Source organism: Galeopterus variegatus, unplaced genomic scaffold (genome assembly GCF_000696425.1).
Source record: "Galeopterus variegatus unplaced genomic scaffold, G_variegatus-3.0.2 Scaffold7218, whole genome shotgun sequence".
Taxonomy (NCBI): domain Eukaryota; kingdom Metazoa; phylum Chordata; class Mammalia; order Dermoptera; family Cynocephalidae; genus Galeopterus; species Galeopterus variegatus.
The window spans coordinates 16,939-32,008 of NW_007733329.1; the positions used below are offsets into that span (position 1 = coordinate 16,939).

At 40.5% G+C, this 15,070-nt stretch overlaps 1 protein-coding gene across 1 annotated transcript in view; it reads left to right on the forward strand.

Moving 5' to 3' along the window:
- Positions 1–8,685: 8,685 nt before the first annotated feature.
- Positions 8,686–15,070, forward strand: part of LOC103607187 (sorting nexin-25-like) — a gene marked incomplete at its 3' end in the record, with an annotated part of 43,223 nt that continues 36,838 nt past the window's right edge. The window contains exon 1 of the mRNA XM_008591723.1: positions 8,686–9,094. Within this exon, the coding sequence (XP_008589945.1) occupies positions 8,686–9,094 (409 nt within the window). The remainder of the gene's footprint in view (positions 9,095–15,070) is intronic.

The following is a 15,070-nucleotide window of genomic DNA, read 5'->3' on the forward strand; positions in this document are numbered from 1 at the left end:
ACTATAATTCAAATAAGATGGAATGAAAGTTTAAACTTTGGGTGGTACCTAGAGACAGTGTCAAGTGTCATACGTAATATTACATTGCCTAGGACAACTATCCTTTGCTAATGAATTAAGGCCACACTGGAATAAATCAGGAACCAGAGTTTAAGAAATGTTATAATTTAGGGCTGGCCCCGTGGCTCACTCGGGAGAATGCGACACTGGTGGCACTGAGGCCGCGGGTTCTGATCCTATGTAGGGATGGCCGGTGTGCTCGATGGCTGAGCTGAGCAACACCGTTAAATAAATAAATAAAAATAAATAAAATCAGAGAAAATTATTAAATTATAAGAGATGGGTGATAATAGAGTCTGAGGTAAATAAATAAATAAATAAATAAAATCAGAGAAAATTATTAAATTATAAGAGATGGGTGATAATAGAGTCTGAGGAAATGAAGAATTGTTAAGCATGAAGAAAGGATAATTTAACTGAGTCATAAGAGATATGTTTCTATTAATGCTTTTCCCATAACTAGTACATTTTTACATATATTTATTAACAGACATGGAACTATTCCACTGAATGTTTCTGTTTGATAGTACTCATAAATATATTGATAGAAAAGCTTAAATTTTCCTAGTTAGTTTAAAAAAAAATCTTTTAAAAACAAATCAATCATCGAAATCAGTCCAACCCGCATCCCTCAGAAAAACATGTTTAAATTTTAAGGAAATAAACAAAACTATTAGCATAAGTCAGTCTCACTTATATTAGTGCTATATGTTATTTATTTTACTACTATCAGCTAAATGTAGTGAGTACTTAACTGTATGCTAGCAATGTTCTAAGTGCAACTTTAAGAGGTTTTATCATACCTGTTTGCCAATGAGGAAACAACTTGCCCAAAGTCACATAGCTAGTAAGTGGCACAGCCAGGATTCTAAAGCAGGCATACTTTAAGTAGCATTTTATTAACTACTGTTCTATTCTGCTTCTTAATATGGTCCTTCCATAAGACTAGAAACAGATTTTTTTTTTTATTCTTACACATTGTGGTGTCTATGATTTATATGATGGCCAACAGTGGGCAAGATAACAAACCCTCTTATCACAGGGATTTTTAAAAGGAAAATGAGACCTAGTTAGCAATATGGTTTTAGGAACAGTTTGTTGCTAAAAAGTGTGGTTTATACAGTTAAAATTAGACATAGATACCAGTTTTTGCCACACATTTTGCTGGATATATTTGCCACATAGCGGTTCTCCTCTAAGAAAGTAAACTGGAACAAATCTCATTGGTACCACAAACTAAGTAAACCAGTAGCCCTAAGTAAATTAAAAAGTGTTACTATAGGTACAAGAATTTAAAACTTTGAATTAATTAGTGACTCCCCCATCCCAATCTGAGCTTGTGGCCAAATCCCCCATCCAAAGACAGCAGTGAATTCCAAAGGTATTTCTGCCAAGGAGAGTGACAATTCTGGAAGTCACTAAACTTGAAATGTTTCCAGCATGTTTCTCTTTTGTGTATATAACATAACAGAAGAATTTCTGTTAGTGATCCCTGATAACCTTAAACAAGACGTATGTAAAGTTCCTTATAATGCTATATGGCATATAATATTTGTTAGGGCTAATACTCTTCTCAATCCCTACCCTTATAGTTCTTCAACAGTCCTGAAAGGAAAAGATTTTACCCTCCTTAACATTAAGAATGAAGAAACAAATTCAAGGAACTTGACCAATTTAAATTATTAGTTTATGGCAAGTATGCCTTTTATGACTTCAAAGCTTATCAAATTTGTGACTAAAAGAAAACTGAGATGGCCAGTTGAAATGCTCAAGATCACACAACTAGAAAGTAGTCAGGATTTGAACACAGGCAGTCTGGGTGGAGAGTCAGTGCTCTTAATCATTACACTACATTGAAACAAGCAGAGGAAGATTAATAAGCCAAAAACCTCGCAGAGAGGGATATTCTGAAATAGCCAAAATAATAGCACAGGTACAGAATAGAGGAAGGTGAAGAGGGAAGGTACAATGAGGACCCCAGCTTAAAAAGAAGGTTCAGTTGAAAAAAGACTTGGAGCTTACCAAGCAGCAAACGTATGACTTGTAAACCAAAAAACTAGTATGTTCTTAAGTCTTACGGGGATAGCAGTACATAGTCTAAGAAGTCACATTACATTCAGCTTGGTCAAATGGCTTCTTGAATGAAGCATTTAATTCTGGGTCTATGGTGAAGAGTCTAGAATCTAAGTCATGACTAATGGTTTACAGAACAAAGAGCTCATGATGAGTAAAAGTAATTACTAAGTTACTTTCATATGAAGGCTGTGATACGAAAAAAGATTTTAGACTTGTCGTTTTTAGTTGCAGAGGTAGAACTTGCAAAAGACAGGAGTGCATAAGAAAGCTGTTCTGAGCTTAACATAACTGCTCAAAAACAGAACAGGCTACTTTCTAAGATTACGAACCCTGATATGCTAGAGCAAAGATTGTATTACCACTTACCGGGATGCTGCAAAAGGAATTTATACATTAGGAGGATATAATCTTTCCCAACCCTGAAATAGGTCTTAATCCCAAAGTCTGTCGACAAGCCAAATGATTCCAGATACTTCTTTGCTTTTCACAGCTAACAATTTCCTGCCTTGCTTGTGAAGGAGATCAGAATATGCCACCCCAAAATATGCCATTTTGGCATAAGGATCATTTTGAGTTGAAGACAATTGAGAATCAAAAGCTTCAGAAAGAGGCATTTGCACAACTTCCCTTATCTGACTAAACGGAGAAATTTCTGAGAAATGAAGACTGCCATAAATCCCCTCCCAGAGAAGTTTTTTGACCATGAAGACAAAGTTGGCACTGAGATGAACCTGCACAAATAAACCCTGCTACAACAGCCCTTATTTTCCATTTTTCCCATTAGTTACCCCATATCCAGTTGGCCCTCCATATTCAGGGGTTCTGCATGTGTGCGTTCAACCAACCATGGATCGAAAATATTCAGGAAAAGAAAATGGGGCTGCGTCTGTACTAAACAAGTACAACCTAGTTTTCCTTGTCATTATTCTCTAAACAATACGGCGTAACAACTATTTACATAGCATTTACATTATATTAGGTATTATAAGTAATCTAGAGATGGTTTAAAGTATACCTGAGGATGCACAGGTTATATGAAAACAGTAACTATTTTATATAAAAGACTTAAGCATCTGCAAATTTTGGTATCCACAGAGGTACTGGAACCAATGCCCTGAGGATACCTAAGGATGACTGTATTTACCTTACCACAGTTTACCGTTTTAAGAAAAAGGCATAAAACCCTTTTTTCTTTGTCTATTCATGTCTCCACAATTTACTATTCTTTAAAATGGCATATAAACTCTCAAGCCTATCCACTTCTTTGGGTCTCACTTCTTTTCTAGGAAGGCCCCATATCATGTAAAAATTAACATCAAATAAAATTTTTATGCCTTTTCTCCTGTTAATCTGTCCTGTCAGTTTAGTTTCCAGGGCTCCAGATACAGAACCTAAGAGAGTAGAGGAAGAATTCTGCCCCCACCCCCACCCCAAACACTTGTCTCCTTACCAGACTGGGAGCTCTTAATGTCTTGCTCATCTTTATCAACTCCAGTGCCTAAAGAAGGACCTGACAAATATCAGTCATTCAAAGAATGTTTATCCCATGAAGGAACATGGAGACAAGACTGAGTCTTGCTTCTGCTCTTTGCTAGCTACTTAGGCAGAAAAAACAACTCCTTTCCAACATAGCTTCCTTGATGGTGTCCCCCAGCATATCCCTTTATCTTCACTTCCATGGTACATACAGTCATTTGGTCCACAATAGTTGTAAGTCATCTGCCTCCCTAAGTGGTCACAGTTCATGAGAGGGGGTGCACAGCCAGTGCCTGGGAGACTTTTCAAGTTTAAATTTAGTTCCATATGTAAAGATTTAAACACCCAGGAGATTTAATTTACAGGAAAATTTATCCAACAATCCCATCTACCAAACAATCCCTTTGATAACATTTACTTCAAAGTTAGTGAGATTCAACTTAGAGAATAAATATGAAAAATGGTGGCTTAACAAGGCAGTTTTCTCTACAACACATTGGGAAAGGGTAAAATTGAATGATAGTTCATTAGACCGTAAGAACCCTCTAGTGCTCAAGGCAGGCTTTTGCCAAAGCTGCCTGGAAGTCACCTGGACACTACCATTTGTACAGCTCATGCAGAGCCAGCAACAGAAATATTAGTGCTTTTACGATATATCAGGAAAATACACAAAAAAGATTCTGGCATATTCTAAACTATCATTTGTTACTGTGACATTACAATTTAGAGTTAGATATATAATAGGTCCCCAAGAAGACACCCAGCTGGGTACGGGGAAATCTCGGCCCACAGTAAACACCTGTTTTCCAGGAACTCGAGGCTCGGTCTACGACCCCCTGGCGACCCCGGGAGGTAGAAGATGACAGAATTCAATCGGCGGCAGTGGGCGGCAGTGGTCAAAGCCCGGGCCCCGGTCGCAAACACATCTCAATTCAGAGTCGACCCCAACCCGCACTCCACCAAGAACGCGTCTAGAGGGCAGGACCAGCCGTTCCCGCCCAGGGCGGGTGGGGGTGCGGACGGCCCCACGGACCCGCCGCCAGCGGGCTCGGACGCTTCCGTTTTGGTTACACCCGCCGCCGAGGGGCTGGCCGGGCCGAGAGGTGGCGGAGAAGGGCTGGGGGCCCAAGCGGGCCCGCCTTCCCAAGCTCCCGCGCAGGCTTCGTTATACCAACCCCGAGTGCTCGCCGCCGCCTGGGCGCCGGGGAGGGGAAACGGATCCCGAACGGACGGGCGGGGAGGCGGGCGCGCAGAGGCCAGGGAGGAAGGGGTCGCTCGCGCGCCGCTCACCTGGCGGCCGAGGCCGCTACAGCCTCTCGTGGGGCGCCCGCGGCCTCCGGGCCCTCGCTCGCGCGCATGCGCCGGCGCGTCCCCGCAGCTCCTGCAAGCGGCTCCTGGCGGCTCGAGCTTCCGGAAGTGGAGAGAGCGGAAAGGGAAAGCAGGCGGCGGCAGCGAGCGGCACCGACGGCGGGAAGTGGGCGGTGGCCAAGCGCGTGCCCGTGCGCGACTCCGCGGGGCTGGCGTCACAGAGCGCGCGCTAAGCTGACGGGCGGACTGGACTGGGGCTCCACGTGCAGCCGAGGGCAGGACAGGTCCGGGACTCACGAACGGGAGGGGAAGTGAAAAAAGAGCTGGTCCAAGCCTCTGGTGCCCAGTGCATCGTCCATGTGGTACCGCTTCTTACCTCCACGATCAACGGCACAACGGGTAGGCCTAGTTACCGTGGATAACAGGGAAAGCTGCTAACAGGGAAAGCTGCTTTGATTATTTTGTAGTTTGGGTTTGTTTGTTTGTTTTTAACCAAAACAACTATAATAAAAATGGAGGACGGCCGTGTCTTTGTGATATTTTCTATCAGCAAAGTTCATTCAGACAACTAGTTAGTTCTACGGGCCAGGGCCTAGTAATACATTAGAAAGCCCTCTACCTACTTGTAAACAAGGTGGGTAGTTAACAATCTAAGAAGAATAATGATTTCTGCAGAATATACCGAATGCCGTAACTTCTCGCTGTTGACCTCTCAGGCACATAATAGGAATGGTAGAATAATGGCACCCCAAAAATGTCCGCTTCCTAATCCCCAGAACACAAGAAAATGTTACCTTATATGGCAAACGTGATTTAGCTGATGTGATTAAGGATCAAAATAGAAAAATTAACCTGGATTTATGCAGTGAGCCAAATGTAATCAAAAGGGTCCTTACAGAGGGGAGGCAAGCATCTCAAAGGCAGGAGTAGGAGCTATGAGCACAGAAGCGAGAGGTTGGAGTAATGTGAGGAAGAGGCAGTGAGCTACGGAATGCAGGCAGCTTCAGAAGCATAAAAAGGAGTGGGAACGGATTCTCCCCTAAGCCCCCAGAAGGAATGCAGACCTGCCAATACCTTGATTTTAGACTTCTGACGTCCAGAAGTGTAAGATAATAAATTTGTGGGGGTATTTTTTTTTTTTTTTTTTTTTTTTTTGGAGGTCTCAACTAGAGACTATTCAGCATGATCCTACCTTAAGACAAATGGGTTGGCTTTTGTTCCTCAGTGTTTTTCAGTCTATCTGGAGGGGAAGGTTGGAAAAGCGGGACAAGAATAAAAGAAAAGGGCAATATAACTTCTCCTTTTTTATGTGTGTGTGACTGGTAAGGGGATCGTAACCCTTGGCTTGGTGTTGGCCGCACCAGGCTCAGCCAGTGAGCGCCCCTGCCATCCCTATATAGGATCCGAACCCTGGCGGTAGCGCTTCCGCGCTCCCAGCCACACTCTCCCGAGTGGGCCACGGGCTCAGCCCTGTGTTGTTTTAAACCACTTAATAAAGTAGGTGCTCAATAAATATTGTTTACATGAAAGTGCAAAGAAAGTTAGGAAGTACAGGTTTGGGTTTAATTATATCCTAGGGAGTCCCAGGAAGGAATTGTTTCTATTTTCATTCTAAACAATGCATTTTGTACTTGTTGGTCTTAATTATCAAGAAGTACGGAGAATCATTTCTCTGTCGTTTTTGATGGCTAAAATAAAGGATTTCATGTAATTCTGCTTGATAAAACTGTGCTGGCACTACTTCCCAGGGGATAGTTGTCTACTCTCTGGTCAAAAGTTTATTATACAAAGGACTTGAGTGGACATTTCCAAAAAAAAGATATGCAAATGGCCAATAAGCACATGAAAAGATGCTCAACATTATTAATCATTATGGAAATGCAAATCAAAGCCACAATGAGATACCATTTCACATCCACTAGAATGGCTAGTATCAAAATAAAAAACAGAAAATAACCAGCTTGGTTAACTCAGTTGGTTAGAGCGTGGTGCTGAAAACACCAAGGTCTAGGGTTCAATCCCTGTACTGGCCAGCTGCCAAAAAAGAAAATAGCAAAGGTTGGCAAGGATATGAAGAGGTTAAAATTCTTGTGCACTGCTTGTGGGGATGTAAAATAGTGCAGCCACTGTGGAAAAATGGTATGGCATTTCCTTGAAAAAATTTTAAAATGACCGAGCAATTCAATTCTGGATATATACCCAAAAGAATTGAAGCAGGGTCTCAAACAGATATTTGTACACCCATGTTCATAGCATTATTCACTATAGTCAAAAGGTGGAAACGGGCCGGCCCAGTGGCGCACTGCTACAGTGCGCCGCTTGGGAGTGCGGTGGCATTCCCGCCGAGGGTTCAGATCCCACATACAGACCGGTTCCCGCTCACTGGCTGAGCGAGGGGCGGGCGCAGTACCGAGGGTTGCGATCCCATTGCCGGACATGAAAAAAAGACAAAAAAAAAAAAAAAAAGGGGGAAAAAATCCAAGTCCCTATCAACAAATAGAGAAACAAAATGTGGGGGTATAGAAATAAAATGGAATATTTTTCAGTGTTGTGACCTGTTTTCCTCTGATTGCACATTACATTATGATAGAGGAAAAACAGAATGGAAGGTGTATTAGGGTTCTCCAGAGAGAACCAATAGGAGTTGTAGAAATAGATGTAGTTAGATACATGAGAGGGAACTTAGTATAGTGATTTGCTCACATGATTATGGAGGCTGAGAAGTCTCAGGACGGGCTGTCTTCAATCTGGAGACCCTGGGATGCTGATAGTGTGACTCAGTCCATGTGCGATCATAGAACCAAGAAAGCCAATGGTATAACTTAGTCTGAGGCTGAAGGGTCTGAGAACCACGGGGGGCCACTGGAGTCCAAAAGCTGTAGAACCTGGAGTTCTGGTGTCCAAGCACAGGAGAAGAGAGAAGAAATTGCCTTTTTGTTCTATCCCAGCTTCCAGTTGATTGGATGGTGCCCACCCACACTGAATGTGGATCTTCGCCACTCAGTCCACTGACTTAGCCAATCTCCTCTGGAAACACCCTCAGAGGCACACCCGGAAATAATCCTTTATCAATTCTCTAGGTAATCCTTATCCCAGTCAAGTTAACACCTAAAATTAACCACCACATTCCTTTATTTTACCTCACCTCTCAGTGACTATGTTGGTTAAGTAAATGTGCAAAGTGTCGATGTTGATTTAGCAACAGCATAGCATGTGCCTCGAGGTAGTTTTCGGATCATTGGTTTATATTTCTCTAGATCTGCATTACTCTTGAGAATAATATACTAATGTATTGGAAAGATCATGGTCTTAAGAGTTACAGACATAGGCTCTCAATAAATGTCAGACGAATTTCCCCTTTACTGACATTTATAATCTAACTTGTCAGGGGGCTGTTAAAGTGTCATGGTTCTCACAAAGTAACAATACTTTTAAGCATGTAATACAGGTCTTAGGCTTATTAATTTAAACCCTGTTTTTTCTCCTCTGTAATATGGGATGACTAAATCACAGAGTTTTTAGGAAGCACCAAGGCACAGTGGTTAACTGCACAAGCTCTGAAGCTAGACCACATGGCGTGATAACCAAATCGCAGCTCTGATATTTTTCAGCTTTGTAATGTTGAGCAAGTTATTTTACCTGTTGTGTCGGCCGGCCCTCCCCGCTTCCGGTGCGAGCCGCCCGCTCCCGGAGCCCCCGGGGGACGCGGCGTGGCCCTCCTCGTCGGCCCCGGCTCCTCTCCTCCAGGCTGGAAGCCGGACAAAAATGGGGCTGAGGAGTGTGGGCCCGGCGGGTAGACATGAGCGTTCCCTCGGCCCCCATGGGCGGCGGGCTCCGGGCGCCGTGGGGTTTGCCCAGATGCACGATATTCGGCTCTGTGGCTCCTCAGCAGCCATCAGCCGTCCCAACCTTGAGAGCCAGATAATCATTCCAGATCTTCGGGGCTGCTGTGCAGGTGGTGAGCGGAAGGAAGGGGAACCGAGCGTTCGCTGTGCGCAGGCGGTGCACTCTGTGTTGGTTATCGTGTTTGGTTCTTCTAACCGTTCTCGGGGTGGGAGGCAACTTTATGACCACTTACCGACGAGGAAAGTTAGGTCACCCACCCGGTACCTCACACCCAAGCCCGGGGACACTTCTCATCACAACATCCTGTCTTCTTCCACCATGTTGATAAGTAAGTGCAGTCTTGGCTGGTTTCTGTGATTTAGAGAGGGGACGTCAGAAATCACTGTAGTTTGCAGTAAATGGAAGGCTGTTCTCAGTGAGGTAGGGGACATTAGGGCTGGGGTTCGGGAATATAGGAAAGAACAGTCTTTTAAATGAGCTCTTCTCTTGTTTCAGTGCTGAACCCGCTCCTTTTTCTACCTCTCATCTCAATCTTTTAAAAGGAACTTTATTCGATCGTAGCTCGACGCTCACAGCTTGACTGAATGATACCGTCATTAAACTGAAATTGTCCAAGCACTTTGGGGAAAGGGAAATGGCAGTGGCTTAACTTCATAAGAATATTTGTTAGAGTGACCATTGTCCCTAGGGTTTGTATTCGCTTGTGATAAGACCTGCTTATTCCGTTGTAAAAAAGCATCACACTCCATCAGATTTCCTCTTTACTGAGTTTCAGTTCAGAATGCAGCGCTGAGATAATGGCAGAAGGTTGTAGGTAAGGCAGTCAGGCATCCTCACTCAGGAGGGTGATAAGCAATTCAGTATACTAAGGAAAAAGAAACTGTTGTATTCATAAGGAGTCTCAAATTAGTAATGTTTATTTCTCTTAAAAACCTTCACATAGTTTGCGTTTTTCATATCTAATTTAGCAAGCGTTGGTAAGCAGATAGATGTTTTTCCTTTTGCTTTTTTTCTGCAATAACCCTAGATTTTACTAGTTGGTTTATTGATCTATAAAAAGATATCCCAATTTTTGATATTGTAGGAAGTAATAATTAATTCAGTACATATTTCTTGAGCATCTCGTATGAGTCAGGTACTAGGGCACTTCAGAAAGTTAGTGGAAAAATGGAATTAAAAGATAATAAGAATCTTTTTCTATGAATTTTTTGAAGTTCCCTCGTACTACTCTGGAAGCTGGGGTTCAATCAACAAGATACATGAAAGCCTTCTCTCTGAAGATTATATTCTTGTGGGGAACCAGACAATAGACAAATACATGGGATACTTTGGGATAGTTATAAATGCTTATGAAACAAAAAGTATTGAAGAGTTAAGTGATTAAGAGTGACAATAGGTGAGGAAAGGAAGTGTGGATAGTGAGGTCAGGGTCAAAGTCAGTGTTGCAGTTCACCTCTGAGGGCCTTGGAAGCCTCATGATGTGGGTTACCATTCTGTTTCTTGGAAAATACATTTCCCCAAATCTTCCAGCTCACTCACACCTCTGGGTGGGCAAAACTTGGATTGTCATCTAGAAAGACAGTATAGTAGAGGAATTAGAGAAAATAGTACTTTAAATGTGACAGGAAAAATGAAGCAGCACCTATAATCTCTCAGGTTATACTAATAGAAGATTTCAGGTAATAGAAGAGGTGAAGTATAATATAAGGAAAGTAATCAATGGCCACTTTTTTTTTTTTTACTTGAATTCCTGCAATATCTTTAAATAAGAAAATAAGTGCATTAGGAAATTACTTTCTGTGTTATTTAGAATTGAAATTCATGTTATTCATATAAAATTATATTTTCTTGATAGTATGGTGCTATTTACTCAAGTCTCTAGTTGTGCTGTATTTCCAATAATTTGTGTGGGTTTTTATAATGTTCCCTTCTTTATGAATGAATGGGTGGGAAGCATAAGCATGTGGTGTAGTATAGAATATCTGTCAGTCTGCGGGAGTATGAGTTAGATCACACGTATCACCTAACGTTGGGGGGGGGGTACAGGCTGTTTAGCAGTTAACCAAATGGAGTGTCTTAGGATAACAGTGACTACTTTAGTACTGAAATTTGTATTCAGCATGAAGAAAATAATCCTCATTTATTCTTATACATTTTGAATTCTTCTGGTGTGAGCTAGGCATGTTAGTGGGATCCATCCTTTTATCTATCCTTCCCCTTTTTTTCTTCTTGGCTTCTTTCTGTAGAAGAAAAAAAATGTATGAACTGTTTAAAATAAGTAATTAGAGAAGCCAAAACTAAAAGGAAAAAGTTGTTATCATGTCTAGAGTTGTTCAAATGCTTCCGAATGATTCACTGTAGTTATCAATTGTAAACTCCCTGCGGTTGGGACCTATGATTGACACTTTTTGTTATCCCTTGCACCTAGTAGTAGCTCAAGAAGTGTATGCTGAAGTTAATGAAGAAAATGATGTCCATTTGTAGTCACTAATTTAGTGCTTTTCCCCTCCAGTTAATCTGGTATTTATTGGGCATTTCCAATGTGCACAGATTTTGATTTTTCTTGGGCGGGAATCACTGTTGATTAAAGTAGTAAAAATAATTTTCATCCCAGATAAAAACTAAGCTTTTGTGTAAGATCCTAAAAGTTGATGTTAAAGTCTTTACAGTTGATATCTGGGCTCCACTTTAGAAAAACCTGGATTTTTGCAGGTCAGCAGACTAGAGCTGTGATGCTATGGGGCCAGCCTACTCTTGGTGTGTGATAGCTAAGCGAGTGGGCTGTCATAATGTGGTGTTCCTTGTTCAAGGTTGTTGTTTGGTCTGTTGTCAGGCCAGTTAACTCACCTGGATCTGAGCTTCTACATTACTTGACCCTAGCACTTGATTCAACAACCAATTCAGTAGCAAAAGAAATAGGGCAAGAGTGAATCAATAGTTCATAAAAACTTGTTATTACTAGACCACCAATTCAAAGTTCATCTCATAATGGAAAAGAGGAGAATATGTCTGTGGGTTTTTCTTTCCTTTTACACTGTAGCTTTCTATATACTTCCTGATTTACATCCCATAAATTAAAAAATAAATAAGCATTTAATAAGGATTAGAGGGCTGATACAAGAAAGTCCACAAAAGTTGGATGCTTAGTAGCATTTGGGAAACCAAGGGCCATTGCCATGTGAAGAAAACATTAATGAAAGACTTCAGTGTTTAGCCTGATAGAAAATTTCAAGAAGTTCATCAAATCTGATTAATAAGCATTTACTGAGTATCTGCTACATATCTCCTATTCTGATCTTGTTAGATAATTTTCTGTCTAGTTAGTTGCTAAGTGCCAGTGCCAGGTACATAGTATGCTCTCAGTACATGGATTTTGATGAGAACAAATTTAAGTATGCAACTAACATTTTTATTTTTTTACTCTTTTTAAAGGTTATTTTATCACTACACAGTGTAAACATTTTTTGTGGCCCTTTACCAATTTCCCCCTAACACCCGTCTCCCTTCCCCTTTCCCACCTCTGGTGGCCTAAGTTCTTCCATATTGCTGTGAGTGGCAGAATTTCATTTCTTTTTATGGCAGAATAATATTCCATTGTGTATACATACCACATTTTCCTTATCCAGTGGTCTGGATAAGGACATGTAGGTTGATTTCAACTCTTAGCTATTGTAAATAGAGCTGCGATAAACATGGGAGTGCAGGTGTCCCTTCGACCTGCCTATTTCCCTTCCTTTGGGTATATACCCAGCAGTGGGATTGCTGGATCGAATGGCAGTTCTATCTGTACTTGTTTGAGGAAGCTCCATTACTGCTTTCTATAATGGCTGTGCTAATTTACAGTCCCACCAACAGTGTGGGAGGGTTCCCCTTTCTTCATATTCTTGCCAGCATTTGTTATTCTGTCTTTTTGATAATAGCCAGTCTAACTGGCATGAGATGGTGTATCTCAATGTGGTTTTGATTACACTTACCTGGTGCTTAGTGATGTCGAGCATTTCTTCTTGTGTCTGGACATTTTTATATCTTTCTTTGAGAAATCCCTATTCAGTGCCTTTGTCCATTTCTTAATCGGATGTTTATTTTCTTCCATTCTGTAGATTGTCTTTTTGCTCTGTTAACTATTTCTTTTGCTGTGCAGAAGCTTTTTAGTTTGATATAATCCCATTTATTTTTTCTTTTGTTGCCTGGGCTTTTGGGGTTTTGTTCGTAAAGTCTTTGCCCAGTCCTACTTCCTGAAGTGTTTCCCTTGTGTTTTCTTTTAGTAGTTTTATAGTTTCAGGTCTTATATATGTCTTTAGTCCATTTTGACTTGGTTTTGATATATGGCAATAAGGACAGGTCTAGTTTCATTCTTCTACTTACGGATGTCCAGTTTCCCTAGAGCCACTTATTGAAGAAGCTGTCCTTTCCCCAGTGTATGCTCCTGTTGCCATTGTCAGTTATCATTTGGCTGTAAATATGTGGGTTGATTTCTGGGTTCTCTATTACGTTCCATTGGTCTGAGTGTCTGTTTTTATGCCAGTACCATGCTCCTTTGATTACTATAGCTTTGTAGTATAATTTGCAATCAGGTAGTGTAATACCTCTGGCTTTATTTATTTATTTATTTGCTCAGGATTGCTTTAGCTATTTGGTGTCTTTTGTTGTTCCATATGAATGTTCGGATTGTTTTTTCTATTTCTGTGAAGAATGTCATTGGTAATTGGATGGGGATTGCATTGAACCTGTAGATCACTTTGGGTATTATTGCCATTTTCACAATGTTAATTCTTCCAATGCAAAAGCATGGAATGTCTTTCCATCTTTTTCTGTCCTCTTTAATTTCCTTCAGCAGCAATTTATAGTTCTTATTGTGGAGATCTGTCACTTCCTTGGTTAAATAGATTCCTAGGTATTTTATTTTTTTTTGGTGACTGTGGTAAATGGGCCTGCTTTCTTTTTCTTTGTCTGCTAGCTCATTCTTGGAGTACTAAAATGCTACTGATTTTTGTATGTTGATTTTGTATCGTGCGACTTTACTGAAATAGTTTATCAGCTCTAAGAGTTTTTTGGTAGTCTTTAGGTTTTTCTTTCTTTTTTTTTTTTAAAAAAAAAGATGACCGGTAAAAAAAAAATAAAAGATGACCAGTAAGGGGATCTCAACCCTTGGCTTGGTGTTGTCAGCACCACGCTCAGCCAGTGAGCAAACCAGCCATCCCTATATAGAGTCCGAACCCGTGGCCGTGGTGTTATCAGCACCGCACTCTACTGAGTGAGCCACAGGCCGGCCTGTCTTTAGGTTTTTCTATGTATAGGATCATGTCATCTGCTCATGTAACATTTTTAGATTTGAAATTTCAACCATAGCTTCTTAGAGCAGGGTCAGAGCCTTGTAACAGTAAGTGGCATTAAGAGCTTATATAATTGCTTTTTGTAAGCACATAGCACTGTTTTTATTGTTGGGGAGGATTCAAAGATGGACAAGAATACTCCCTGTTCCTGCACTCTCAGGCTGAGTAGATTAGACTGATAGAGAAGACTAGATGGGAGGCAGATGTTTATAGAGACAGTAAGAACATTCACACATCAGTCAACTGCTCTAGTTGGCTTGGGTTGGACTTCTAGAATTCCTAAATGAGTTCTTTTACTAATACAAACGTTCTTTGAGTAAAACAAAATTTAGTTACTTGAGGGGAAAAGGAAAAGAAACAGGAATTAAGGAGATTGTACATAGCCTCTTTGTGGCTTTCCTTTACTATGCTAATGTGATAAACTAATCCTCAACAATTTGATAATAGATAATGGCATAATATATTCACTGTCTTTAGAATATTTGTTTGCATTTTAAGTTGGGGATTTAAAACATGGTGGCCAAAGTGAAAAATATTTTTGAGGCAGATGGCTTTTTGAAAACCATTTAAATCATGGAATACTACCTAACTTTTGTGGTGTAAGAGTTGTTTTACTTTAAAATTCAGGCTATTCATAATATTTTAACTTAATTTTTGCATAGGTTATAAAATCGTATGGTTAAAACAACCAAAGCATATGGAAAGGCATACAGTGAAAAAAACGTTTCTTTCCTATAGGCAGCCACTATCAATAGTTGCTGTTTATTCTTTCAGATATATTTTACATACATAAAAGCAAATACAAATATGTATTCAAAAAGAAGTTTTTGATACTATAATCTCTTGATTTATGAACAGTAATTACACACATAAGGAAAACTATATTCTGTTATGAAGGAATATTTTTTAAGTTTAGTAAACATAAGATGAAGTTATGTATGAATAGTAATAACTAAAGTGGGAAGATACAA